Genomic DNA, 27,745 nt, shown 5'->3' on the forward strand with positions numbered 1-27,745 from the left:
GACCCCATGCAAAGCTTGTGAGCAACTTAAAGACATATTTTCATTTAGCATATTCCCCCAGACGTCTGGCTGAGGAAATTCCTGCAGACTTCTGGGGGCTTGCGTCCACAAATTCTGAAAATCCCATGCCTTGTGATCACTTCTAGATCTGAAATATGAGGGGAGGGGGTCAAGGCCTCCTAGAGGACAGTGAAACTGGCTTCAGTCTCTCCAAATCTGCCCCCTGCCTTAAAATGTCACACTCTTGATTTTGTTACAGCGAATTAAGCTGGCTACCCCCTTTGAGTTTAGGGCAAGTTCCCCACCTCACAGAGCTAATACCTGCATCTTCCTTTCCTTTCCTGTGCAGTCGGAAACTTTGCAGCAGCTTCAGAAGGATTCAGAAGCCATCCGGAGCAGATACGCCCACTACTTTGACCTGTCGCTCGTGAACAACGGTGTCGACGAGAGCCTCGAGCAAGTCCAGAAAGCCTTTGAGTGTGCCTGTAGTTCTCCACAGTGGGTTCCCGTTTCCTGGGTGTATTGACTTGGCCGGGTGCTAGCATAAATTAATTTCCAGACTGCTCCCCCCCCCTGCTACCTCCCTACAACATGTGGAGGACAAGATGGGTCAACCATTCCCCAGCTAGGCACCTTGCCCCACGCACCCGCCTTTTGCCCTTCGCCCCCAGAACAGCCCTTGCTCTCTTACTGGCGAGGCAGTTCACATACGTCTAAGCTGCAAACATGCTCAGCAAGACACATGTGTGTGTTTACAGTTTGCATTTGTTACCCCCGTAGCCCACATGCCTCCCAACTGCCAGCAGGGAAGGCAAGAAGGGAGGCTAATCCTCCACCGAGAGCACATTGCCTTCGTGAGCGACATCAGCATCTTCAGGGAGAAAGCCATAAAGCTATGAATGCTGATAGAGGAGCTGAGCTCTCTTCTATTTTAACATCAAGCAGTATAGCCTCAGTTTCAATACATTCTGTCAATCCCTTCAAATGACTTGTAAAGTAGGTGCTTCCCTATAATCAGGCACAGCCATTCCCTTTGTTACATGGTGACCCACCTACATTGCAGTTAGTGGAGTTTGACTTCTACTATTGCTAAGAGGTACAGGAAACTCCTCCTGCGCCAACTCTGCCTTCCCAGGGTTGTGGGCAGACAGTTTCAAAGAGCAGCATACAGCTGTACATTTGGGCTCAGAGGCAGAGCCAGAGCAGAGGCTATCGTGTCTTAAGCCATGGTGGATAATGCAAGGCAAAAACCCATAATCAGGTCCTGGCTTGACCCCTTGCATGCTGTATCATGGCATATTCTGGTGAATTAGAATAGCTCACCTGTTGTGTGCAGGTAAAATAATCCATTGTTTTTGCTTCTACCAAAAAACACTGAATGACTCATTTCATCTTCCCTCCACCCACAAGCACAAGTGGGGGCGGGGGCGTTCCTCAAATTAACCATCCCTACCTTAACACAAGATCATTTTGTGTAACTAACGGTGAAGCTGGAGGAATGCAAGCTTAAAGTGTATTAAGCCTCATATTTTTGAGGATGCAAAAAAAAAAAAAAAAAAAAAAACCCACCAAAACAAAACAGGCCATGGATGTGCAATAGAGACTTCTGGTTGAGTCTTATTACAGGGAGAACAGCACGCAGCAATAAAGTGTTAACATATGCTGATCTGTGTGTGTGCCCTTCCTTTGCTAAATCTCCACCTCCCAGGTCTGAAAACTTTAAAAGGTAGAGATAGCATATTGAAGTTTCAGAATTCCTCTTGTGGGAGGCAATTCCACTGGGCTAAGGGAAGCTGCCCCACCAGGTACTCTGAGAAAAATCTGCACCCCACCCACTCCTCAATTCCCAGCTACAGTTCCATCTAAGAAATCGCCTTCCAACCTGAAAAGTTGAGTCTCCCCCTATTATTCTCATCCTATGACACTCCTCCCAATTCCTTATTTTCTACCATTTCTATCATTTTCCTTTTTAAATGACACCCATTCTACTTTCTGAAAATCTGAGCTTGAGGGCCTGCTACAAGTAAAATAAGCACAAAAACAAGGAGGAGGAAGACCTGCAGATATGCAGGCAATGAGGACAGACCATTACTACTCAGGAGCCAAATTGACTGATCACCCTCTGCAATCGTCTAAGAAGTCAAACAAACCAGTAACAATAAAATTTGTCATTTTTAATACAAAAAAATATGAAATGTTCCTCCTTTTAAGCCAACTTTGGTGTTCTGTCTAGAAATGGGGTTAGGGAGAAAAGAGGGATGGACTGGATTATGTTACTCTGCTTCTGGACAGTGACAGGAGTGTAGAGACCCCCAACATAATGGATTTGTAAGAACAAAGACATGGTCTCCCTCTTGAGGCCACAGAAAAAAGCTGGAAGGAAGGTCCTTTCTTTCTGCATCTGCTTTCTCTTGGGACAGGACAACTGGCTAGTGGGTGAACTTTCCTCCTGAACAGTCCGATTCCCTAAGCTTTACCCCATGTAGGAAGTCACAGGATCGATTGATTAATGGATGTATCTTAGGCCACCTGAAAAAGGGCAGTTTCTGAGGAACCAATGAGGAAAATGTTACCGCCAGCACTTCCAGAACTAAAACGCATGACTTTTTCTCAAACATAATTAACATTTGTTTAAAAAAACCAAAAACAACAGAAGGAAGTTCCGGCCTGAGAGGGAAATGGCTGAACTTATTCGTTGAAGGAGAGCACATGGGGCAAGTAGAAAATCTAAGCAGCCGCCTTCTCTTCACCCTCCACCAACAGACAAGCCGGCCTGATCATTCAAGCAGCTCTTTCGACATTCAAGCAGAGGGAAGTGTTAAGAGACAAGAGGCGGCTAACACTGCCAAGGCCAGGGGCACCGCCATCCCGTCCCCAGACTGAAAACTCCTCCTCTACAGTTCATGCCAACTTGTACAGAGAGGGCTGGACAGTTTTGGTTTGCCCTTGCTTCCTCAAGCTGCCCTTACAACAGGACAGTGGGGGCCCAACTACATAGGGGGGGGGCCACCAAACAGTGCCTTTCCTTTTCCTTTTTTGCACAGCAATCAGGACAGGTCTGTTTCCCCAATTGGGTCTCCACTGCCGTGAAGGCCCCGGGACTCTTACTACAACGGATGTGGCCGGCTATTCTGAACTCTCATCCATTTCTTGTTGTTTCTTCTTCTTCTTTTTCTTCTTCTTCACACTCGTGTCACTGACCTAAGAAAGGAACACCATTAAAACCCCTCATGTGATGTCTAGAGAAACCAGATATTCTCGTCACTCCCAAGCTTCGACGTTTTTGCAGGAGTACTAATTTACTGAACACACATTACGATCATTAAAGTAACTGTGTAATTATTAACCAACCCTCTCAGCACCAAACCAGTTCAGAGCTTGCTTACGTACGATGGCTTAAAAACGAGCAATGACTTGCCCTTCGGCACAGGCCTCAAAAACATAACTTGATGCATCACCCTATTATTCTTCAACTGACAAGCTCACATATTCCCCAAAACCTCGACCATCCCAGAGTGATCAAGTGAAGTGCAATGTCGTATGTTAGAATACACCTTTTAAGGGTGCAAGCCAAGACTCCTAAGTGAGGCCCAAATTATGGCCGATGGATTACATATGAGACCTACCACTTCAGTCAGCTCCCCGCCGCTGTCAGCAGTCTCCATCTGCTTTTTCTCTTTCTTCTTTTTCTTCTTCTTCTTGATCTCTGCTGGCAGCTCCGGAGAGGCTGGGGGAGACGAGGCTGCCTCGCCCTGTTCGCCATCGCTCTCCATCTCCCTTTTCCTCTGAAAGACAAACGTCAGAGAACCTTTGATAAAGAGAAACAGGACAGGTTGCTTTGCAGGGAGATTTGCCTGAAGTGAGGCCAGAACTTTTAATCCAGGAAAGCTGTTGCTGTTACACCTCGAAAGCAGAGGGAACGTACAGCTTGGGTAGGAGTCTTGAGCATTCGGACAACGCTTTTCTTCTAGAAGCACAGAGATAGGTCCATGTAGGTGATGAACCCCAAGACTTCAAAATCAATCATATTAATGGGGGGTCAGGTTTCTACTCAGTGCCAGATGTGTTTATGAACTGTACTTCTTTATGCTGATGGTCAGCAGTATTGTTTGCTGCTTGAGGAAAGAGAAAACAAGGATGCCTCTCCAAGAGAGCAAGACAACATCCATTCTCCCACCACTGATTCCATGCTCATCTCTGCAGAAATGACCCAATGCAGGGCAGGCCAACGGCAGGACCAGTGGCTCCACCATTCCTCTGGCGCAAAAGGGCAGTGGCAATCTATTTGCATATGCTGAACTTTCAAGTATTTTTGTAAATGTGCAGCCTCTGAGGCAAACCAACCTTTTGCGGCCTCTCTGGCTCCACGTTGGCCACCTGTTCTAACTCTTTGTTCGCTGCAACACTGGAAGGAAACAAGAGGAGCCTGGTTTGAAATTTCCAGCATGTCAGATTTGTTATGTACAAAGCAACCCACACCCTCCTCACTCTTAATTCTTGTATGGAAAGCTGGTTGAAAAACTATATGCATAGGTCTAGCCCACAGCTTTCCAGAGCTTCATGTTGCAGGCTGACTCCCTCTAGAGCCACAGAAAGGAGACTGGAAAGGGATAACTGCCTGCACAACACACCCAGCAGAAGCGGTTCCCCCCTCCCTCGTCTCGCCCTTTGTGGCTTCCCCACTTGTATTCCCTGCTGTGATCGCTGTAGCTGGAGCATTACCTACTGTAATCCACATAGTCCTTCTTCCAAGCCTGTGGAGTTTTCTCATTGGGCTTTCCATGTGCATCCAGCAAACCTTGCTTGATCATCATCTTCTTCTGAGATGCCTAAGTGGAGGGTAAACAAAAGGCCTGACACTTCTGGATGCCCTTCGTTCACAAAGTCAAGGAGCTCTGAGAAGAGGCCAAGCAGCCACCTAACTGCAAACCCTTTTCAGAACCAGCTAAGGAGCACAAACTTTATAAAACCACAAGGAAGGTGTGGTGATGCCCCCAGCAGAGCCATCAGTCTTGGGTGATAGATCTGTGTCATCTTTGCCACAGAGGGCTCATGGAGTCTGTTTTTGACATCATGTGGCTCTCATCAAGACGGCGGTAATGTAGCAAATGTCAAAACCTGATCAAACCATTTCGGACTGTTTCTAAGGTAGTAAAGGAAAGGCTGGGCATTTGAAATCAGCAAAAGCACTGCTGAAGAAAGCCTGGAAAACTAGACGCTTCTAATTTAGAATGACAACGACTAGGCAGTAAGAAAGGGGGAAACAACACCTTGCAGGAGTGATTTAATACAGATTAAACACCCAAAAAGTTAAAGCCAGAGGATTGTCGAGGAGGAAGACAACCTGGCCTAGAAAGGAGAGCAATTCACTGCTCCATGGTGTAACTACTGCTCTCCCCAAAACAATCATATGGTCCAGCTCATCTAAGACTCACCTTTGGGCCAAGCCCCCATTTGCGAGGATAGGTGTCTCTTTCCATGATGACGCGTTTGATCTTTGCTACCACTCCGTGGTCACAAGTAGAAATCACTGCTGTGGTCATCAAGGCAACAGCTGCAAGGAGGCACGAGAGGAGAAACCGAATATTCAAAAGCAGAACACGGCATCTTTTGCTCTGAACACATAAAATCGTGCTACACGTTTGCAGCGGCTTTTCAATCAGAATCTTCAATATTTGTGAGGTAGAGGATAAACCGATGCATCCTGTTATACATCAGCTCCGCCAACATAAGGTTTAGCAGAGGGCAGAGAGATGTATAGCCGCTCTCCTGTTTCCTTGCTAGAGCCTGCACAGAGTGGTGCTAATAGAAGCTACAACCCTGCAATACCAGGAGGGCTGCAGGCTCCCCACCTCTGCCTTCATCTTTTTCCTATGGGGTCCCTGCTCACCATTCTCTCCACAAAGCAGATCCCCCTCCCCCCAGATAATCCTCACGGGAGACATCAGCAGGCATCCAAAGAGCATGGCAAAGCAGGAGATAGGCAAGGCATAGCCCTCTTAAGCTGTAACAGAAGACATGATGCCCTTTCCTTGCAGGCTCAGGGCTGTCCTTATTCTGGAAGGCATGCTGGGGCAGGATGTGATCAGACCGTTTCACTCTTCTTGGTAGAGACAGAGCCCTATAAGAAGGGGCTCTGACCCTGCTTGCACTGCCCAGGCCCTGCCGGCAGCCTGCCAAACATCCCAGCAGCCCCCAGAAGAACACTGGAAGACACCAAGATGCCTGGAAGCCACACAACACGCAAGACCCTAGAACAGGACCCTGAATGTGGTAGGAAGGGCAGAGAAGCAACACTCAGAGAATGGATAAACGTCATCATCACTTCACATGTCGCCCCAAACAAGCACTTTGTACTGGAAATGTAACCGTCCCAGAGTGGCCCTAGAAGAAGGCAATGATACACCACCTGAGTAGTCTATATTCAGAAAAACTGGAAAGGATTTGCCCAAGTCAGAACTGCAGGTAATTAATTAATAAGGGGAAATTTTTCACTTGGATCGTTCTCAAGTTATTCATTTAGGGTTTTTTGTACCAAGCCCCCAATGTTTTACTACACTTTATATGTTAATACTAAAATAATACTAAAAGCAGCACAAAAATGAAGACATAAACATACCAAAAACAGTATACTACTGAATACTACTCTTGGCCATTGTGCCAATATTTGCCTCCAGGTGGCTCAATAGAATAGGACTGTCCAATCTTCAGAACACCGAAATCAAGCAGATACCACTCACTAGAACTACCAGCTAACAGGAACACATACAATCATGGCCAAAAAACTGTATCAGGCAGTTTTATTGTATCAGTATTATTGACACTGACTGGCAGCAGCTCTCAACGATTTCTGGTAGGAAATCCTCCCTAGGTCTACTAAGGATCAGAGTAAGTGGCCTTCTCCTGCTAAAGGCACATGTGCTCTATCACGGAGACAAAACTACTTCACGAATAAGCAGTGGAGAGGAGCTGGAACGTGTCATTCAAATGAGAGCCCCTTGAGAAAACAAGTACAAACTCTTTAGTAAGGGAGCGTCTTCCGACAAGTTCCTGGAGACGTGCAGGAAAAACTCTCACCAAAAAACACCAGTTATGCTGGGAAACAAACTTCTGTTTGTTCTTATAAGAACATACACAATTAAAGTGGTATATCACTTGTTTTATAAGAAAGATCTCAGGTTTGATCTGAGGCACCCTCAGTTAAAATGATATTAAACAGCACACATGGAAGAGAGGACTCTGCTTGGGAGATTTTTTGCAGCCATTTCCCCATCAGAATGAACATTTCTGGACTAAGCAGAATCTCTGCCTCTCATGGCTGTATAATGCCCTCCTCTTGCACACGGTACAAAGTAAAGCATGGGCAAGACTGCTGGTTCTCACCTGTGCAGATGGCTTCTCCTTTTGTGGTGATCACAACAATTTCCTGATTGACTTCAATACCATCTTCATAGCGCAAGAGGCCAGGCAGCATGATCTTTGCCCCATAGCAAATGGCATTCACCTGAAGAGTAAAATGAAGAAACCAGCAGGAAATTTTAGGCCGAAGTGGTCAAAGGTGGTTAACTTGATGCTTACCATCAAGAGCCACCACTGTACAACTAGTACTGTTTTTCATTAAATGTGCACCAAGGATCTAGAAAATATACTTTCTCACAAAAGAAGTTTGCATATCAGAGGTACTAAATCAAGTAACAAAATTATTAAGATGTTGAAAAAATTTATTTCCTTTCTGTAGCAATCTTTAGTGGGTAGGAAATAATATAAGGATTACAATAAGTTAAGTTCTTAAATATGGTCACAACATACACAGAGATCTCATGCAATGTTTCCAGACTTCATTAATTGGATTAGGATATAAGGCTAAAGATCTAATATTTATTCTCCAATGATGGCTTTTTGCACCTTTCACTTTGAGAATGGCAATATTTTCAGGGTCTTCATGATTCAATCCAAGATACAGTAACTTAAAGCAAAGCGTGCTGCTTATATACCACCCCAAAGCACTTCAAGCACACTCTGGACGGTTTACAAGTTAATTATGCAGGCTACACATTGCCCCCCCCCCCCCAAGCGAGCTGGGTACTCATTTTACCGACCTCGGAAGGATAGAAGGCTGAGTCAACCTTGAGCCGGCTACCTGGGATTGAACCCCAGGTTGTGAGCAGTTTTGGCTGGGCTGCAGTACAGCATTTTAACCACTGCGCCACGAGGCTCTTTAGCATACCAAGGGAGCATCAGCAAAGTACAAGACCTCCAAGGAAGACCAGCAAACTCTACAATTCCTCACTTCTAAATCCTCCTTCAGGCCTCAAGGAGCCAGAGTTCCTATTTTCACCAACTAGACCAAACTACTGAAAATGGGTACCAGTGAGCTTCCAAATGATGTCAAGAATAAAACACAGGAGACTGACCTCCTGGAGCAATCGTTTTGCAAACCACACCCACTTCTGAAAGATCTGTTTTCGGCCAACAGATCCAATCCATGCAGGTAGGAGATTAACTCCCCTACAGGGAAGTCTGGGAAGAGATGGCAAGGGAGCTCCACATGGAATGTTAAATTAATGGTATTTATAAAACAATTATGGCTCTGCATGTAATTAAAATGTTTTTAACTCAATGTCTCATACAGGTACCCCCACTGTAACAATACTGTTCCTTCTTTTTCAATAACCTAAGAAGGTGGCCACAAAACCCATTCTCCGACATAGACTGGGCATTTTTAAAGTGAACAAAATTCATTTTTTGATATCTAGAGATTTTTGTCTCCGGTGCTTCCAGTTTATTTTGGTTTATACTACAGTAGTAAGAAACACTCCATAGAGGACCAAACATTGCACTGCTAATATGGTTAGGGTCCAAAATGGCGCTAGTGTTCTTGGCATACCTATTTTTTGATTTCTAATCCACCTCCTTATACAACAGTCTTAAAACAGCGCTGGCAAACCATTAAGTAAAGGGAGTGACAGTTATGTAATGATGCCTTTCCTGAGCATATAGATTATTACTTAAAACCTCCTTTAAAACTTTTCTTAAAAGCAAGCATGCTTTTTTCCTATAGAATGTTTAACCAGAGGGCATTTTATGCATTTTGACAGACTAGAAACACTATAAGCTCTCAACTATGGTCTTTTTCAGGAGTCGACAGCCAGTGTAAATCATCATCAGTAAACCAGATGTCTGCTAATACAATGAAAAGGCACCCTGTATATGTCTGGAATGTCAGCAATCCGGATCACTTTTCTGGAGGAATAAGATACCGTATGCCGACTGCGATACCTTCCCATGCACAGATGGAGAACTCACCGCACTGTCCTTCATAACAAGACGCTTGTGGGACGCAAGCAGCTTTTCCAAAGGGTAGATGACTCTTCTGAGGTAACTTTCATCTTTGTTGTTGTCATACTGCCACTGAGCATCCAGGACATCGTGCATGGTTGCCATGTGGTCCTAGAGGATGACACCCATCCCACTCCACCATGTTAGAACATCTGACAGGAAGGAAGTCAGACCAAAGGGAGAGCCGCTCGCTTTGACTGGCAGCAGCTCCCCAGCATGTCAGGCAACAGCTAGAGATGTTAGCATTTGGTTGTGGCACCAACGGCACGTAAACCATTTGCTCTGTTATGAAGAAACCCAATTCACAAGCCACTAGGAATATAGCTTGGAACTGCTGGATAGCTCAGTGGGTTAGGTCTCTGGCTGCTGGGAGTTTGATTCCCCTCTGTGCCTCCTTGACGGACTGGGCTGATGACCCACAAGGGTCCCTTCTACAGTTCTATGATGATGATGATTAATTACATTTCTATCTTCATCTCAAGTGAGCTAGTAGTTAAGACCTCTCCCCCCCCCCCACCATTATCCTCACAACAAACCTATGAGGCAGGCAGGCAGAGATATTGACTAGCTAGCCCAATATTACCCAGTCAACTGCATAATTTGGTGGGGACTTGAACCCGGATCATCCAAGTCTTACACTGGCTCTTCACTACGATAAGACTATATAAAACAACATTCTGTCTCATTAACTGTATTCCTGCAAAGGCAGATGTACTTAGAATGATACAAACAAGTAGCACGCCAAGCCTTTGGTATTCCCTGCTTAGCTACAGGCTTTCGATTTCTGCAATTCGTAAGATGTATACATCCTCTCAAAACTCAAGGACACTGAACCGAAACCTATCTTCATAGGGAAAGAGGCAAGTATTTCAAGACATGCTTTGAACAGTGCATACGCCCCTTTGCACAGGATGCATCCACGATGAAGACGTCATCCCACCCCTTCAGAGACCTGCTAAGAGCTTGTAATTTGTGTTCAGCCCCGGCAACGGAAGACGAGAACAGAGGCTAATCTGACATTAGGTTCTATACAAGCCACAAAAGATGGGCGGAGATGCACCTTGGATCACTCAACTCTAGCTTTTTAGTCACTGTAGGACAGAACTTCAAACAGGTAATCCTAAAATGCTGTGAAATAACTTTGTGGGCTGGGAGAGAAAACAAGGAGGAAAGCAAAACTTTCCTTCTCTGTGGTCTTCCCAGCTACTTATTGTCCCAAAGTTTAATTACCAGAACAGGGGAGGCAGCCCTGGACTGAACTCAACACTCTGGAAAACAATGAGGGGGTGCACCAAGGGATTCCCCCCCCCAAGGAACTCACCTTCTCTCCCATGACCCCAGAGCGCACTCGCCGGAGCTCCTGCATCTGACCTCCAACCCCCAGCAGTAAGCCCAGGTGCACACACAGCGTTCGAATGTAGGTCCCTGCTTCACAGCTCACCCAGAAAATACCTGAGAAAAAAGCAGTTAAGGCAATGCCCAATTAAAGCATGTATTATCTGTAAAAGTATCGGTAGAATGTATCTTGGTGAGCCATCAGTATTGGGTGATAGATGTATGTCATCTTTGCACTGAGGGCTATGCTACATGTTTTACATCATTTGGCTCAGAAAAACATCTTCAAAACACTGGCCAGAATCCTATTAGTTATGCCCACTGCATATTTCAATCAGCATATATTCGAATGGTGAACTGTTGTGTGTTACTAAGCCAGCATATGCATTCCCAGTTGCATGCCAAATCACACAACGTCAGTTTATCAAAGGAGTCACCCAACCCATTACGAATGAGAAGTTACTTCATTACCCAATCGTCTTTCTGGATCATATTCTATCAATTTGCTCTCATAAATGGTTCGGACTCTCAGCTGTCTTTTCACTGCAGCGATAAGTGGGGGGCGCTGGAAGAGCGCACCAGTCAGAGTTTCTATTGCCTATAAAAAGAAACAAACCAGATAGCAATGTGTTAAAAATTCAAAACAGAATGAGAATTCCAGTTATTTTCCCCAAACACACCAATGTTCATTTTTATCAGTAGTTAAGGATTTGCTGGAGACATAATATCAAGAAAGCTTAACTACGGTTTGGTGTGAGGTCTAATTTTATTGACTCTGTACTCTTATATCAGGGCTGTCTTTATTACACTTAACCCAGAGGAAAATTAAATGAAAACAATTAAAAAACAATGTTTCTTGCTCAAATTACAGAAATATAAAACTAGGTCTTGCTCCATTTTTTTACTATTACAAATCTTGGTCCTTAAAGAAACAAAACAATAACACTTGACCCGAGAGGCCAGAAAAGGCAGAAGAGGTGCAGCGCAGGACTGTTAAATAAGGGCTGCCAAAAACTCTGATCCTAGAGTAGGCCTACTGAATCAGTGGTGACTGCATGAGCCAGATTCTCTACATGTTCCATCAATTCAAATGGCCATACTCTAGTTGCAACTGACTACGCTAAAGTTCAAATGAATGCAAGTTTAGGATGCTTGATTTGCCATGAACGTTATGAACCTATAAGCACTATGTGCTTTATTACTATCACCCCATGATAATTAAACTGTGCATATTTCTGCTGATGCCAATTGCTTCTGAACAGCTAAATAAAAATATAAGATGACAGCAGGTGAAACATAATTTCCTACCTAGCAGAGACTTACCCTTGAAAGCTGAATCTCACTCTCAATTGCATTGTGCAGCCGAACAATTCCCACATACTCTTTGCCTGGAAGACGACAAAAGAGTAGTCAGGAGGGGCCACTTGGATTATACTGTTTTACCACCATGTAGGTGATCCTGCCATTTCAATGGTTAACAAGGCACCCACATTCCGAACAAGCAAATGGGGTACCTGCACTCTGTTGAGACTTGACCAGACGGGTTGCCCGCTCAATGCATACTATCAGGCACCCGGTCACTTTGGGGTCCAGGGTACCACTATGCCCGGTCTTCTCAACACGGAGGATGCGCCGGATCCAGGCCACTACTTCGTGGGAAGAAGGATTGGAAGGTTTATCCAGGTTGATGAAGCCTGTCCTAGGAGAGATTCACAGGGGCCACCATAAGCCATTTCTTGATGCTTATTCTTGAAAGAACCAAATTAAAATTAGGACCTGAAATCTATCAACTCGGAAATAATGTTGCAGCCTAAAGATAGCAATATTAGCCACTGCAGACATCCAAACAACGTTCATTGTAAGGAACTCTTCTATACACCGTGAGTACATTTCTGGCAGGTGAACCAGAGCATGCCTGCAAGAACACCGCCTTAGTCCTTTCAAACTTAGCCTGCTCCTAACTTAGCTAATTAACATTTCCTCACAAATGATTTACGTGGGGCAGCAGTACCTATGGCACAATATGCCAACCAGAAGTGTGTGTGATGAAATTCCAGTTGCTGACTGATTCAGATATATAAAATACTACTTTGTATTAGACCCTTTGTATACAGAGTTTAATATAAAGTAACACACAAGGAATTGTCACCTGTACAACAATACACACAAAAAAACTTCAAGAGGGTAAGTGGGGGCAGTGGAACTCTACTCCCAGTTGGGGCTCGTGTAAACCTGCTCTCCCAGGTGTTTCACAGCCTTCCTCCACTCTGCTCTCTGGGTTCCATGAAGCAACTGCAGAAAGAATAGCTTGGGAGAAAATCTACTGCTAACCTTCTCGTGACTTTACCTTACATACTCAGCAATTTCTCTTTTTAAGGGATTACAACCAGAAGGAAGGGGTGTGTAATGCGCTGTCCTCACATTCAGCTTGTCAAAATTCTGTAAAATTCAAAGCAAACAAAAAGTTTATGCATCATAAAGAAATGTGTTGGGAGCCTATATAAAAATATTTTTAATCCATTCAAGAAAGGACTCCCTTAGGTTTAACACTTATTGAAAGTTTAAGCATACTGCTTAGCTCTAAAATTATTTCAAGCTATTTCTACTGGCTCTTATTTCAACATTAATCTGGCAGGCTTGGTTTCATTTTGCCAAAACCTAATACTTAAGACATCTAAACATTACTCACTCTGAAACACAAGCATTTCCAGGACCTTTTTAAAATGGTGCACTGGTTTGCTCTCAACCATAAGAACCCACAATTCATTTTCTTTTTGTCAACAAAATTAAGGGCATATTTAACAACTGACTTTAATACAATTGCAACAATGCTAACTACATTTCACTTCTAAAAATATCTTGGTAGGCTCTCTAGAGCAGCAATTCCCAACCTTTTTGTAACTGCAGCCCAGTTGGGGCAGGCAGGCTCCATGTGCGGGGGCACCCCCACGCTTGTGGGTGGGTGTGTTACGCTTGTGTGCACGCCCATGAGCGTGACACGCCCACTGTGCATGCATGCGTGAGAGATCTGTCTCTGTGGCCCAGTCCTGGGAAGCCCATGGACTGGCACCAGGCTGCAGACTGGGAGTTGGGGACCCCTGGTCTAGAGCATATAGACAATTTTTAGAAATCTTATAACTGCAGAACTAGAAAGAACATATGTATCACTGAATCCAGCTCATGTAAAAGAAGCACAGTGGGAAATTGAACTTCCAACCTCTGGTTTCTCAGCCAGACCTAAACCACTTGAGCTACCTAAGCATGTTCCAAAAAGAGACATCTTTACCTTGAGAAGCAGAGGCCATTGTGATGTGTCCAGCTGAGCCACTCTAGATTCAGGTTTGATGAGAAACTCTTCTGAGTGTTGTATATCCTAAAAGGAATCAAAGGTGTGTGTGAACAACTTGGACTAGTGAAGAAAAAAGTATCTCTCGAATACTAGAGGGGCACAGGCGCCACCTGATGGAAGGAAAGTAACTCAATGTTTCTTACTAAGATGGGTGAAACAACTCTGAGCAAGATCAGTGGATTTGCAATACCTTATAAAGCAGTGGCTTCTACCTTTTGTCTTTAACTCATCAGAAATTATGGGAAAGAAAATGACTAGGACTGCCATCTTCAAATTGCTCAGTATTTTCTCCTTGCATTCCAATTTATTACCTTTTAAAAGAGAACTAATTTGTCTACAAGTCTGAAGAGTCTATACTGCTATGACAACCAAATATCACTGTAGTTACAAACAAAACCTCTATGATCATGGGACAGGAAAGGGATTCCTGTGTATCTGACAGAACAGCATGAAAAAAAAAATGGAAAACAGAAAAAGTGCAAACCAAGTACCTCCATCAAGCAATATCTACAGTGTGCAAAAAGTATAAAAAAACTTTCCTGTAAATGAAGTTCAACAATGCAAAGAAAGCAAGTGAGATAACTAGATAACACTCACAGCAACATCTTCATCAGGTAATGATTTCTTATCTTTTTTCTTCTTGTGTTTCTTAGAAGCAGAACCTATAGGAAAACAAAATAAATGTAATTACAACTCAAAATGTGAACACAAACTTAGAACCAGCATCTGGTAAACTAGGAGTTTGTTATAGAAAAGTTTGCATATAGCATTCTTTATTAAAGGGGGAGGGGAAGGAAAACCGGATTACTAACAGCCAAGGAAGGGAATGTTAACTAGCAATGTTAGGCTCAGTAGGAACAAAAATACTTGGAAACATCTACATGTGAGGGATGTTCAACTTAGATCAATGTTTTCCTAAAGGAGGAGAGAATGGTTGGCAGTTTACTCTGAGCTTAATAGTCATTACTAGGTTCGCTTTCCTGCCAAGAGAGCTTCCCTTCAGAGACAAGCACCTGCCTCCCCCTGCTTCAAGCAGCAACCTGGTCTACTTGGAGCTGAGGCATATCCGCAGATTAAAGCAGGTGGGGTTCCAATGAAATGCTATGACTGTTACCACCCACAATCTCTATTCAACTTTTGCTAAAGCAGCAACAGCATTTCCAGAAACTGTAGAAAAATCAAGAATTGGGCCAATGGATATAAATTATTGAGGACATAGTGGAGGTAAAGGAAAAGGCCTCCAGAGGCTGTGGCCATTTTCCTGCAGGCAGTTATTTTCTGTAATCTAGCATATAAAATGTAATGGCTAAGCCAATCAAAGCATTAAAAATCCAATTTAAAAATACTGGACAAACGTGCTCTTTCCTTAGCGGTTCAGTGCTGCCTGTTGGCAGGAACTGCTACCATCGGCCACATGGCCTCACGCCACGTGCGACAGACATCATCACACCAACGTAACAAAAAAGCACAGAAAAACGGTCTGACTGCGAATCACCAAGAGTGCAAAGCACAGAAGGTGGGCAAGCCACCCTTTGATTCCCCCAAAATAACGCCTCTAAGGCAGGAAGGATTGCAAACTCGGATGAAGCCTCCCGCAACCTCACCCACTTCCCGCCTTTTTTCTTGCAGGGAAAAGAGCCACACAGGGAGACAACGAAGGAGGCGGAGAGCCAGAGACGCCCCGATTTCAAAAAGCAAGACCCCCCCCAATGACATTCGCTCCGAATATCACCCGGCCCGCCTCAACAGCCGGTGGAGGGCAGGCCCCAGGGCGCTCCCATGTGCTCCCCTTTCCCTTGAGGCCCGAGAGCCCCGCCGGCCCGCCTCGAGAATATTAAAAAAAACTACCCTCCTATCTCCCCTCAGATAGAAACTCCGAGACTCTTCCTTGCCCGCTTTCCTCGAGGGCAGCCGCCCCGGAGGCCGTTGAAGGGAAGCAAAGCTTAGCCTGAGGGCCCCTGAGGACCTCTCGGGACCCCAAGGCCCAAGGCCACGGCCCCGCCTGCCTCACGATCCGAGATCGCCAACTTCACCCAGAGAACTGCCTCGGCACCCACCTAGCCCGTCCGCCATCTTGCCTTTCGCCACGCGCTGCGCCGCACGCACGCGCACCCGCCCTCCCGCTCCGGCCCTAAAAGAGAAAGGCCCCGCCCTTCCACTTCCGGCCAATATCCCGACGAGCCGCGCGCCGCAAAAGGCGGAGCGAAGGACGACCCAGGAACCATAGAGAACAGCCTGGCGAGTTTCCTCAACCGCCGGTGGAAAACAATAGAGTTACGAAAGGGTAGAGGCGTACGTAGGCAGAGCCGGTCAATCCGTGAAGGGAAGAAATGACGGGCGGCTGAAGGGAACGATCAATGTTCGAAGGAAAGAAGAAGGCGGGTAGCTTAGTTGACGTTCCGAATTCTCCCCGCACACGTTCGTAACCACTGCCAAAGAGGCAGGAATGGCCCGGCGCTTCGGTTGCCATAGTAACGTCCCCTAGGCCGCTCTCCCCGCTCAACATCCGGGTACCGGCTCCTTCCCACGTGACGACCGCCGCCATTTCGAAGGGATTCCTGTCAGGGTGAAGAAGCGTCGCCCCCAGGAGATGCTGTCCGTCCCGGGCGCCGGCCCGTCCCCGGGCTTCGGCCCCGGCGAGGGAGGCTCGGGCTCGGCCTCGGCCGGCGACTTCCTGACGCGTTACCGGCTGGTGTCGGCGAAGCTCCGGCGGCGTTTCCTGCGCAAGCCGAACGTGTCGGAGGCGGCCGAGCAGTTCGCGGCGCTGGCCCGGGAGCTGCGGGCCCAGGAGAGCCTCCCCTACGCGGCCTGGTGCCAGCTGGCGGTGGCGCGCTGCGCCCAGAGCCTCGGGCACGCGCCGGGGGAGGCGGCGGCGCTGGGGGAGGCGGCCCGCCTGTGGCTGCGGCACGAGCGGGAGCTCCGCCTGCGCCAGGGCCCCGGGCTGGGCCTGGCCGAGCACCTGCCCGCCGCCCAGAGCTGCGTGGCCTTCGGCGCCCGCCTCCGCCTCGACCTGGGCCAGCCCGCCTTGGCCGCCGGGCTGTGGCTGGAGCTGGGCAACGAGCTGCGCGCTGCCGGCGAGCCGGGCCAAGCCGGGCCGGCCCTGCTGCGCGCCGCCGACCTCCTGGCCGCCGCCCAGCTGCCCCTGGAAGCCCTGCGCTGCCTGCGCGACGTGGCCTCTTGCCTCCTGCTCTGCCGGGACCACGACGGCGCCCTGGCCGTGCTCACCCAGGCCCAGCTCCTGGCTCAGGCGGGAGCCGGGCCCGGGGCGGCGGCGGCAGCGGGGGCGTCCGCCTCCTCTTCTTCTTCCTCCTCCTCGGCGGCTGCCAGCCAGCTGCCGGGCGCCTTCCTGGACGAGCTTCTTCACTGCGAGGTGACCCGCGTCCTCCTCCTCCTCTTGCTTCAACCTCCGCCGTCCAAGCTGTTGCCCGAACACGCCCAGACGCTGGAGAAGTATTCCTGGGAAGCCCTGGACGCCTCGCCGGGCTATGTGCCCTCGGAGCTCTTCTTGCTGCTCCAGTCGGCCGTCATGGCCTGCCAGGAGAAGGACTTGGAGGCGCTCCAGGTGCTGCAGAAGGAGCTCTGGCCGCTGCTGACGGCCGAACAGAACCACCTCCTCCATTTAGTGATACAAGAGATGATCAGCCCTTCCGGCCAGGGCTTCTGACCGGGGACTCCTTTGCAGGCCTAAGCCTGGTTTTTCCAAGACTTGCATCTGCGCCCCTTGGATTCTTGAATAGGTGGTGCTGACTTCATCAGGATGTTACAGAGTAGTATCCTGAAAGAAAATAAAGAGACAGCAGTAATCAGATTTAGCTTTTCCTAGCCCCTAATTTGCTGTTTGCTTGAACAATTGTACATTTGTTCTGCATCTGTGCATGACAGCCCTAATATGGGGATGTATTTACTGCCACTCCTTATACAAGTGAGTCATATGGGGCTTCTGTTGGTCCAGTTTCTTCTGCTTGTACTTGACAGGACTTGCTTCTTCCACACTCACAGGAGCATTCTTGCATCCATTTGCAGTGTTGGCTCAATAGTTATCTGTAGCAATAGAGCAGATGGTTTCCTCATTTCAGGCGTGAAGATTGTGACCCCTATATGTTGGATTGCATTTTCTATCATCTCACCATTGGTTCTACTGCCTACGGCAGATGGGGCTTGCAGTTCGACACATTCCCTCATCTTGCCTTGTTTAGGCTGAGACTATTACACAGGAAGATTTAACCACCCTTTTTCCAAATATTATGTTTTCTGTTGCATTTCATTCGTTACAGAAACTGCTTTGTTTTAAAGGCAGTAGACATAACAAGAGCAAAAACACGTTGACAGTACTGTAATGATTGTGAGAATTTTGAAACACAGATACTTTTGTTTCCTATTAAAATAAATCTGAATATATTGTGCTATGCTGCATTGTATGATGTGCTGTTGGTTTCTAGCTTGAAAAAATGTTCTAGTTGCTAGGCATGGAAGAAGGCCTTCCCTATGATGGCATGTAATTTCAAGCTGTCCTCGCTATTGGTTTTGGTGACTTGGAATGCTGGGAGTTACAGTCTAATAACATCTGGAGGAGTGCCCAGTCTTTGTATTCAAAGACACATTTGTTATAATAATATGAATAGCTAAATTGTTTTTTTTTCTGCCAGTAATATGGTGTCATCTGCATATCTTAAACTGAAAGATGGTAAATATGCAGATTTCCAGACATTGTTAGAAATCAGCTCCCAGAATTCCCCAATTATAACTGGCTCTGTTGACTTGAGCAGCTTCTGCTGTTTCCTGACAGCCCAGATCTGCTTCCTGAAGTGTCTGCCTCAGTTTGCCTCTCTCTTAGAGGTGGCCACACAGGATGCTGTTCATTGAACATTGAACCAGCCTAAGAGGTTCTTGGCCTTGCATATACATTTCTCATCTGCTTTGAGCACAAATGTACATCCAGCACAGTGTGCCACCCAACATGTCTCAGAAATGAAAATGTAAGGTTGTACGTTTTGAGAATGGTATGTTGGGAGTTGAAGGCCAGCAACCTCGGGGAGGCCCCAGTTGGCATCTTTGCTATAAAGTGGGCTTGGTTCTTAATAAATACAGAAAATATAAGCAGTTTAAAAAGAAGTAGTGACTGCCACCAATATTTTCAACCTGTGCAGGAATTGCTAGTTGTTTAGCAGAAGGTCAAAGAGCTGCCACCGAAGCCTGCTTCTGACCTTTCCACACTGTGGGCCAGAAGATATTTTAAATATGCATTTTTATTTTGCCCCACCTTGAGAGCCAAAAGAGCTCAGTATCTGGTGTTAGATGCTTTGGACTCCAAAGCAGGTATTTCACATGTTATATTATTCTGGGTCAGAATCATTTTAAACACTGCTAGCCAGCACCAATGTCTGCAGATAGCAACACCTTATTTCTGGTTAGGGGTGCCAACTGAGTATCTTCAAGGAGGGACCTCATGGAACAATTGTAAAATATGTGCACAAGAGGGTTCAGGCAAGAACACGTATGAATTGCATATCAGGCGAAATCCAAAGAAACAAAACCAAAAAGACAAACATTTGTGGTGCACGTCCACGAAAGCTCACATTAAAATATAGCAGTCTATAAGGTGCCATGACATTTTTGTGTTTTTTGTTTTTATCAGAGAGTGTTGAGCAGAAGGCTAAATGTTCTCTCTCTCCAGCGATACTTGCTATGAGATTTGGTAGCCTACTTGGTGACCTGTGATAGCAGAGCAAGTTCAAGACTCCAGCATGGCAAACCCTGCATCTCAGTTGTGGAAAACCCAATCTGCATCACTGTTACATGGTTGGTTTGCTGATTACACAAATCAAGCAGGTGAACTGCATTTCTGGACAAAAGATTTCAGGGCACTTCACTTAAACGTTACCACAAAAGCTCAGCAGTTCACCTCATGCGAACTAGTGAGCTGGTGCTGCAGAGGAGAGATTCAAACTACAGCCCTCTTAGTCTATAACTTGAAACTGATCTGCTATGAGAGCTGCCTGACTTTCATTTCTTTGGTTGTCTTGCCAAGCAGGTGGCAAGCTACAGCCTTTGTGGCAGCTTTCAACGCTTTTGCTTCCCTTTTCATAAAAGATAAGCATTGGAACTGAGGATGTCCTTTTTAAAATATAATTGTTATCCTCCACAATTAAAGTTTGCTTTAAGAGTGAAAGGTTCCTCTTTGTGGCACAGCTTCTGAGAATGGAGAACACTCAAGCATTTCATGTGCGTGGTCACACAACCACAAGCAAAAAACTAGTTTTTGCTTTTTCCCCACATTAAACCTTTCAAAAATGTTGGTGTGTTCTGCTTGCTTTTTGTATTCTGTTTTTTCCTCAGTTAGAATCATAGAATCGTTGAGTTGAAAGGGGCTTATAAGGCCATTGAGTCCAACCCCCTGCTCAAGGCAGGAATCCAAATCAATGCAGATCTGACAGAGGGTTTGTTCAATGTTCTCTTGAAAGCCTCCAGCTTTGGAGTGCTCGCCACCTCCCTGGAGAATTGGTTCTGTTCCTGTACTGATCTAACAGTTTCATTTCTGTGTAGCTCTAAATTAAATAAATATACCTGCTAGAATTGTACCCATAAGAGAGGATGTGTGTGTTATTTTTAAGCAATGTTTTAATTTGAGTGCCTATACATGAAAAAATGTAGGTACTTTATCCCAAATTAAAATCATTTAAAAATAATCAGAAATCATTTTAAAATAAGCCCTATAAAAACATCATTATTGGAAAAAGACATTAGTGAAGGTGCACTTCAATAGATGCATGACAATTGAATACAAATCTGTCTCACGTCCTACCTCCTTTCAATACTAGAAATGGACTCTTATTGTTATAGCCAAATTAAATTTCCTGTCTAGTCCTGGGCAACTGGTTTGCTAACCTGACCGAAATCTCAAATACCACCAGAGATTCAGCTGGAGAAAGGAGGAAATACTGTGTGAATTAGACAAGCAACCAGCTATTAAGTGTGCCATAAAAAGCTGTAGTCAAATCTTCCCTCAAAACCATGTACCTTGTGCAAAAATTAGCAGGGTATGCCTTAGGTGCTGATGTGCTCAAGGACTCAGTGCTCTGAGGCTACTGGGCTGCTTAGATTTCTTCCTCTAGGCTAGGGTATTGGTTTTTTAAATGTACTTCTGCATTCATGCATGTTGTCTAAGGATATTAATCTCCTGCATGTGAATGGTATTGTTTTCACTTCCTAATCAGCGAGAGCAGCTGCTGAGCACTGGAAATAGAAAAAGCAATACCTGCGGAGACATACAGTCAAACCTCTGATTACGTGCATAGTTTTTCAACATAGTGTCCAACTCCACCCCCTCTGACTACCTCTGGTTTTGTGTAAGCCAAAAGAGAGCTCTCTTCACGCCTGAGGTCTTTCTACCGTAGCTTCAGACCCTGCTAGACCCGGGTGCACTGGCATGAGTCGATATAGAAAACCACATCTGTCTCTTGGCTGACAAAACAGTACCTGCACATCCAGGTAAGCAGATCAGGATGCTTTTGAAAACTTTAGCAAGACCCTGCTGGATTTTCTAAAAGGGGAGAGAAATGCAGGCACTGAACCAGGTGAGATAAGTGGTCTCTGATTGAAGGCAAACTTAGAATCATCTGGACCATGTTGGGAGGATATGAGCAACCTTTGACATTGAGGAATGTCAACATCGCCTTATCTCTGCGTCTTCCAGAGGCTCTGGACTACAAATCCTGTTGTCCACACCCAAATGTCATTCAGGCTGGTTGGACTGATGGGAGTTGCAGCTGAAAACAGCCGAGGAAGCCGCGAAGCTCTTCATGATGCGCGTGGTGACTCAAATCTGTATAACTTGTTTAAAAAGCAAGTAGGCAGGTTGGTCATAAAGGCAGTGTAGGGGGTGTCTGCATGGGAGTAGTTTGTACGCCCTTGTGCACAGAAACACTAAATTGTAAACATGCATTCATAGCTAAATGTTAATTATTTTAAAAGACTTTTGTGATTCTACTGTTGCAACATGTTTTGCTTGTGGAATCAATTATGATTTGTTTAAATTTTGTATTACTTATGTATTTCTCTGAACATGGAGAAATTTTTAGACTAAAGCTCTTAAGGTGGATATTGGGTGTTGTAGATTCAAAAGGGATTTCCCCCAAGCGCTGGTATTTCTCATGCATTCTGTACAGAGTACTTAGGTAAGCCAATATATGAGATAGGCCTGTTAATTTTTATTATATTTTAATTATTTATTTATTAGATTTTTATCCCACCCTTCTAGACTATGTCTACTCAGGGCAGCTGTTTAGATCTCAGTCTTTATTTACACCCTCTCACTTTCCCCCTATGATTCAGTTGGCAGTTCATCTTAAACAAAATAGCTCTGTATTGGTTAATAATAATAGTGTGGCATCTGGTCAATTCTGACTTATGGTGACCCTTTTCTGGATTTTTCAGGTAGAGAATACACAGAAATAGTTTACTCTTCCTCCCCCCCCTTTTTTTTTTCCCAAGGCCACCCAGGCTGGCAGATACCTAAACCACTGAGTAGCCGGCTTCTGTATTGGTTAGACTCTCTAAAAATAATAGATTGAAATACAGTCCTGTGAGGATCGATTCAGAAGTCAGATTCACTGGATCAAAATAAATTCCTAAAAGAAGTACATGAAAAATGTTATTGCTATTCAAGTGTGCCATACGTCTTTAGCATAAATAACAGAAAGTTTGAATGAGAAGTAGAAGCATGTTTTAAATCAGCAACACTAAGTGAAGCGCAGATCTATTAATCGTGTGGCGCTATTTTCATGCTGGTCCGCTACTGTAAAGCAGAATTAATAAATGAAAAAAGATTACTTTTTCCTTCCTAAATGAATGACACTTTTCGGTTGACTAAATAGTGTGAGTTAGGTTGTCTTTAATATCTCAAAATGCATGCTGAATGTTTTGATATTACAGTACGTCCAATCAATCACCTAATAGGAATGTCATTTGTCAACTAAGTACAGTGGACCCTCGACTTACAGACGGCTCGACTTACAGACTTTTCGAGTTACAGACTTCTCTGGCTGCAAGATTTAGATTCGACTTGCAGCCGGAGAATCGACTTACAGACCAGAAAAAACCCAAAATGGAACAAAAATAGAATAAAAACTGCTGGTTATGGGATTAATCGGTTTTCAATGCATTGTAGGTCAATGGAGATTCGACCTACAGACTTTTCGACTTGCAGCCACCGTTCCAATACGGATTAATTCCTTAAGTAGAGGGTCCACTGTACATCTTCATCCACATTCTCAACAACAAAGGCTTTATCTGCCATATTTTCCAACTGGTAATAAGCATGAGATTGGTTTTATTGAAGCAAGCTGTCATTGGTTACGTGCAGCCATGTTTTGAATGGGATAAACCATGGGAACTAGCCACATGGCTCATATGTTCTTCAGATATGCTGTTACCAGCTGGCAGTACACTGACACCTGTGGTTCGGTGGAAACAGCCACTATGTTCTAAGCATTATTGTGTTGAATGAGGACTTAGAAGGCCCGAGTTCAAATTCTCAGTGAGTTACAAAACTCACGTGGTGGTCTTGCACTATTCACACACTCTCAGCCTGATCTATGTCACAGGTTGTGAGGATGAATCAAGGAGGAAGAGGAGGAGATAACTATGCTTTCTTGAGTTTGCTGAAAGAATGATAGGATATAAATGTAGCAGTTCACACTTCTGTTGCATACCTCTGCTGGTACAATGAGAGTGATGTAACCGGAGGTGACAGATGTCTGCTAATTAAAGTGTTTGTGACTTAAACTGATGGTTAAAAGGGTGAACTTCAGCTGAACATTGAGGGTTTCCCGATAAGGCAAGGCCTACGTGAGAAACCGCAGACCTGCAGTGCTAGATATTTTTGCTCAACCTTCCATTCCAGGAAATAGATAAGTATGATGTGTTCAAGTGAAGCTGATAGTGATCAGCCAATCATGTAGTAAATTGATAGGGATGAACCAATCAAGTACTGTAGAAACTTTTATGACTTTTTGTGTAGAAGGAATAACTATCTGTTGAAATGTGTAAAAGGAGCTCTCTTGCTTTTAGAGAGGACCACCAGCTCAGATTCTCAATAAAATTGCATTGTATCTTTGCTAGCTGTGTCTTGTCACAGTCTCCTGCCAGAGAAAGCCTGGACTCATAATTTGGGTAACCGGATAGTGTGTGACTTCATCTCATTGCACACGAGTTGTGCGCAACCCAACTTTGTAGCAGGGAGTTTTTAACTAGTGGCGATCTGCCACTGCCAATCATGTCACTCCTATTAAGCCAGCGGAGCTACACAATCGGATAACTGGTCACCAATTGGCAAATGAACTGATGACATTGCTTATTGGTTGCTTCCTGTCTCCTTCTCCCCAGGGTTATGGATACCATTTCCTCTCCTGGTGAGACCTTGAGGAATAGCTCCAATGAAACCGTCTGCGAAATCCAGGATGGCTTCTTAGCAGAGGCTCTGCCTGCCATGTACTCCATCATCTCCATCATCGGTTTCTGCAGCAACATGCTAGCCCTCTGGGCCTTCCAGTTCGGTACCCAAAAGACAACCTCCATCACTGTATACATGAAGAACCTTGTCATCTCCGACCTCCTGCTCGCCCTCTGCCTGCCCTTCCGGGCAGCGTATCAGAACCAGAGTGGCCCCGTAATCCTTTGCAAAGTGGTCGGCATTGTCTTCTATATCACCATGTACGTCAGCATCTTTCTACTGAGCCTCATCAGCTTGGACCGCTTCCTGAAAATCACCAAGCCCTTCCAACAGTTCTGGATCCACACCGTGTCGCACAGCACTGCCGTGGCCAGGGCTGTGTGGCTCCTCTGTGTTGCCGTCCTGCTAGTTCTTCTTTTCGAAGACAGCCGGAGAGGGCCCTGTAGCCACAAATGCTTCCACTTCAAGAACAGAAGCACACTGGGAGCGGTGTCCAACATGACTGCTGTAGCCATCTTTTTCTTTCTGCTGCTGTTCTTCCTTTACGCGTACAGCAAAATTTCCCTTAAGCTCCATAGTGTCTCCTTAAAGAAAACTCAGCAGTGCAGTAAAAAGACAGGTTCTCGAGCCATAAGGAAGACCTTTGTTGTCTTGGTCATCTTTATCGTCTGTTTCACCCCCTACCATGTGGTCCGAGTGCCTTACATTCTAGCCCAGGTGGACATCATCTCAGCTGTTTGGAAGAAACAGGCTCTCCACCTTGCTAATGAGCTTGTTCTTTGTATCTCCACCCTGAACTGTTGCTTGGACCCTGTGATTTTCTTCTTTCTTTCCAGCCGTTTCAGGAAAGCTATACTGGCTGCTCTCCCTAGAAAGCTGGGAGGAGCTCTTTGGAAGAACCAGGAAGATTTAAACCACGGGAAATCCATCACGGAATCAAGGATCTGCAGAGCTGAGATTGTGGGAGGGCTGCTGGCTCTCAGACATTCTAATCAGGATGTTAGGAAGGAATGTAAACATATCTAGGAAGCAGCAAGATGGGAAAGGCTGTAGTTGAGTCCTGAATAGCAGAGTCTTCCAGTCGGGACATATTTATGAGAAAACCCTGGGGAAAATTAAAAGAGGACATTTCTGGCTCTTAGGGCTTCAGCATTACTCAGTCACGGTTTTCCAGAATAAGATATGTATATGCAGAATTGTATATGCTTTGGCAGCTGCAGTATTGCTACATGGTGCTATATTATGTCCCTTGTCCAATTATGGGCTTAATCACATGTGAGAAAAGAACCCCAGTTATACCAATTCCTTTCATCCCTCTCTGATATGGTATGTTTTTTTCCAGTGGTCATGTGGTATATATATATATATATTGGCAGTGGTGTTTACATTGTTTTGAATGGTATCAATTCATTTCTTTCTATTTGAACCATTATAGCAAACTATGCTGCTCTGTAATTTTTAATTCATTCATTTTCTCTACTGATTTTTGAGGCAATCGTGCTCCCTTTCCTTTATTTTTATTTTTTAATTGCAAAAACAGCATATTGATAAAGTGGTACAAGCCTTCTCCTCCTCCCCTTTTCCCTTCCCTCCTTCACTCACCTGTCCTCTTTTCCTTATTTCCCTGCATATCTCTCCCTCTCAGTTCTTGGCTTTCATTTTTCTTTCCCTTTTGAACAGTGTCAGGAGGAGGAAGCGGGTTTTTAAATACTTGCAATGTATTGTGAAGAGCAGGGTTAAAACAAATGAGATATAATGCAATGCCCCTTTCTTTACAGTTCAGGGCAGGAAATGTCCCTTTTTCTGGTTAAGCCTTCTTTCACTTGCAAGTGAGAGAGGAAGGGTATCTCCTTCTAAGCAGTGTATTCATGTTCTTTTTGTGGTGGTGGCGGTGGCAGCTGCTACTAGCGATTTTTCTAGTGGCTACAGCACCCCAATACCCAACCTTTTCACAAAGGAAATAAATCGACAGCCATATTCACACATGCTGAAATGATAAGGAACGAATCGATACTTCATTGCCACAATTTAAAATCAGCCTGCCAGTGAGGCGGAAATAATCTGATTGCTGGGGCAAATCAATTGATGTTGACTGTGCACTGTATGAATGGAAAATTATGCAATTATCTAAATAACGGCCAAATCGGTCTAACTTAGGTCCCTTTGGCAGGTGTGATTGAACCCTAAGGGCATAATATAACCTCTGTACTATTATATTATTTTAAAAAAACCACACAGCTAAAATGGTACCAGCCGGAAGGATGATAGCAGAGATATATTCTGAAAGCAATACGGCAGATGCTGCCTTAGTAAGACTTCTGTACTTCAAACATCATTATGCAATATTGAAACTAGATATATTCAGTTCATTCTGCTTGGCCTCTAAATTCTAGGATATTCCATTTTAAGAGTTCTGCTTCCCAGAAAGATACCCAAATAGTGCTCAGGTGAAGGAAGGCTGGGCTGGAAGGTCACATAGTCCAGGATCGGCTTAACCTTTGGAAACATAAACTGTTCCCGTTAGTTGCTGGGTAATTTGCCATTTTCAGCTGTATGGTACAAAACAGTTACAGATGTGGCAAAAAAACAAACAAACCCCTCAATGAAGCCGTAGAGTTCTGACTGGAAAGGCCAATGGAATGAAATATTCTGAACAAAAGATCCATTTTGTCGCAGGTCCTCCTTGATTTTGTTAGGATCAGTCGGGGGCAGCTCCTCCATTCACCCATATAGTTGGTCCACTGACTGATCACAATCCTCTGCATTTTGACCTGGATTTAAACTCTATTCAATGCAGTAGCACTTACTTCTGGGTAAATACCCCTAGCGTTCAGTTGTACTCATCAGACTTTCAAGAGCATGTCAGCACCTAATGCTCACCCTGCAAATTTTGCACAAAGCTTATGGTTTTGAGGGAAGGTTGACTTCTGCTTTTTATAGTTCAATTTGATTCATATCTGGTTGCCTGTATCATTTGTGTTTCCTCCATTTCCCCTGCCACTGTGGTATTTGAGAACTAGGTCAGGTTAATAGACCAAGTGGGAGATGAATTTGGTCACACCAATGAGACTGTACTTCTCTTCCAGGAAGGGAGGCAGGAAATGAATCAAAATTTTATTCAACTGCCATGCGTCTATTGAGGTACATCTTCACCAATACCTTTCCCAGTACTGTCATTTTAATAGTTTATTTTCAAATGATGCTAAATTTGTGCTGTAGCAAGTATCTGGTTGTGGAGCCAGAGGTTGGGAGTTTGATTCTTCAGTGTGCCT

General features: G+C 45.0%; 4 protein-coding genes and 4 non-coding genes across 9 annotated transcripts in view; 3 read left to right on the forward strand and 5 right to left on the reverse strand.

The window, feature by feature from the left end:
• Nucleotides 1-1,666, forward strand: part of MPP1 (MAGUK p55 scaffold protein 1) — a 33,543-nt gene extending 31,877 nt beyond the window's left edge. The window contains exon 12 of the mRNA XM_072981268.2: nucleotides 350-1,666. Within this exon, the coding sequence (XP_072837369.1) occupies nucleotides 350-526 (177 nt within the window). The 3' untranslated portion in view covers nucleotides 527-1,666. The remainder of the gene's footprint in view (nucleotides 1-349) is intronic.
• A 487-nt stretch (nucleotides 1,667-2,153) lies between these two features.
• Nucleotides 2,154-16,187, reverse strand: DKC1 (dyskerin pseudouridine synthase 1). Of its 2 annotated transcripts, none has more exons than XR_013538779.1 (15): nucleotides 16,081-16,187; nucleotides 14,621-14,685; nucleotides 13,961-14,047; nucleotides 13,022-13,113; nucleotides 12,189-12,373; nucleotides 11,998-12,062; nucleotides 11,146-11,272; nucleotides 10,661-10,791; nucleotides 9,307-9,450; nucleotides 7,384-7,504; nucleotides 5,436-5,554; nucleotides 4,727-4,829; nucleotides 4,345-4,405; nucleotides 3,627-3,785; nucleotides 2,154-3,201 (listed from the first exon to the last, which is right to left on the reverse strand). XR_013538779.1 is itself a non-coding variant. In XM_020804714.3 (15 exons), exons 1-15 carry the CDS (start codon nucleotides 16,094-16,096, stop codon nucleotides 3,127-3,129), a joined length of 1,554 nt encoding a protein of 517 aa, XP_020660373.3. In that variant the 5' UTR covers nucleotides 16,097-16,167; the 3' UTR covers nucleotides 2,154-3,126. The 2 variants fall into 2 exon arrangements, 1 of the variants encoding a protein (XP_020660373.3); XM_020804714.3 differs by having other exon boundaries at nucleotides 4,723-4,829; nucleotides 16,081-16,167.
• LOC140702363 (small nucleolar RNA SNORD83) lies at nucleotides 5,002-5,080 on the reverse strand. The gene has a single exon (XR_012081488.1). It is a non-coding gene; the product is annotated as a small nucleolar RNA SNORD83 (small nucleolar RNA).
• Nucleotides 6,082-6,330, reverse strand: LOC140702358 (small nucleolar RNA SNORD17). The gene has a single exon (XR_012081484.2). It is a non-coding gene; the product is annotated as a small nucleolar RNA SNORD17 (small nucleolar RNA).
• Nucleotides 10,479-10,613, reverse strand: LOC140702357 (small nucleolar RNA SNORA36 family). Its single transcript, XR_012081483.2, has one exon. It is a non-coding gene; the product is annotated as a small nucleolar RNA SNORA36 family (small nucleolar RNA).
• Nucleotides 10,871-10,945, reverse strand: LOC140702354 (small nucleolar RNA SNORD83). Its single transcript, XR_012081479.1, has one exon. It is a non-coding gene; the product is annotated as a small nucleolar RNA SNORD83 (small nucleolar RNA).
• Nucleotides 16,188-16,497: 310 nt separating the features above from the next.
• Nucleotides 16,498-18,429, forward strand: LOC110084919 (40-kDa huntingtin-associated protein). Its single transcript, XM_020804654.3, has one exon. The coding sequence runs from the start codon at nucleotides 16,614-16,616 to the stop codon at nucleotides 17,685-17,687; it is 1,074 nt and encodes a 357-aa protein (XP_020660313.3). The 5' UTR covers nucleotides 16,498-16,613; the 3' UTR covers nucleotides 17,688-18,429.
• A 2,958-nt stretch (nucleotides 18,430-21,387) lies between these two features.
• Nucleotides 21,388-25,778, forward strand: LOC110084918 (putative G-protein coupled receptor 34). Its single transcript, XM_020804653.3, has 2 exons — nucleotides 21,388-21,511; nucleotides 24,407-25,778. Exon 2 carries the CDS (start codon nucleotides 24,411-24,413, stop codon nucleotides 25,497-25,499), a length of 1,089 nt encoding a protein of 362 aa, XP_020660312.3. The 5' UTR covers nucleotides 21,388-21,511; nucleotides 24,407-24,410; the 3' UTR covers nucleotides 25,500-25,778.
• Nucleotides 25,779-27,745: the final 1,967 nt, after the last annotated feature.

Source organism: Pogona vitticeps, chromosome 11, assembly GCF_051106095.1.
Source record: "Pogona vitticeps strain Pit_001003342236 chromosome 11, PviZW2.1, whole genome shotgun sequence".
Classification (NCBI taxonomy): Eukaryota; Metazoa; Chordata; class Lepidosauria; order Squamata; family Agamidae; genus Pogona; species Pogona vitticeps.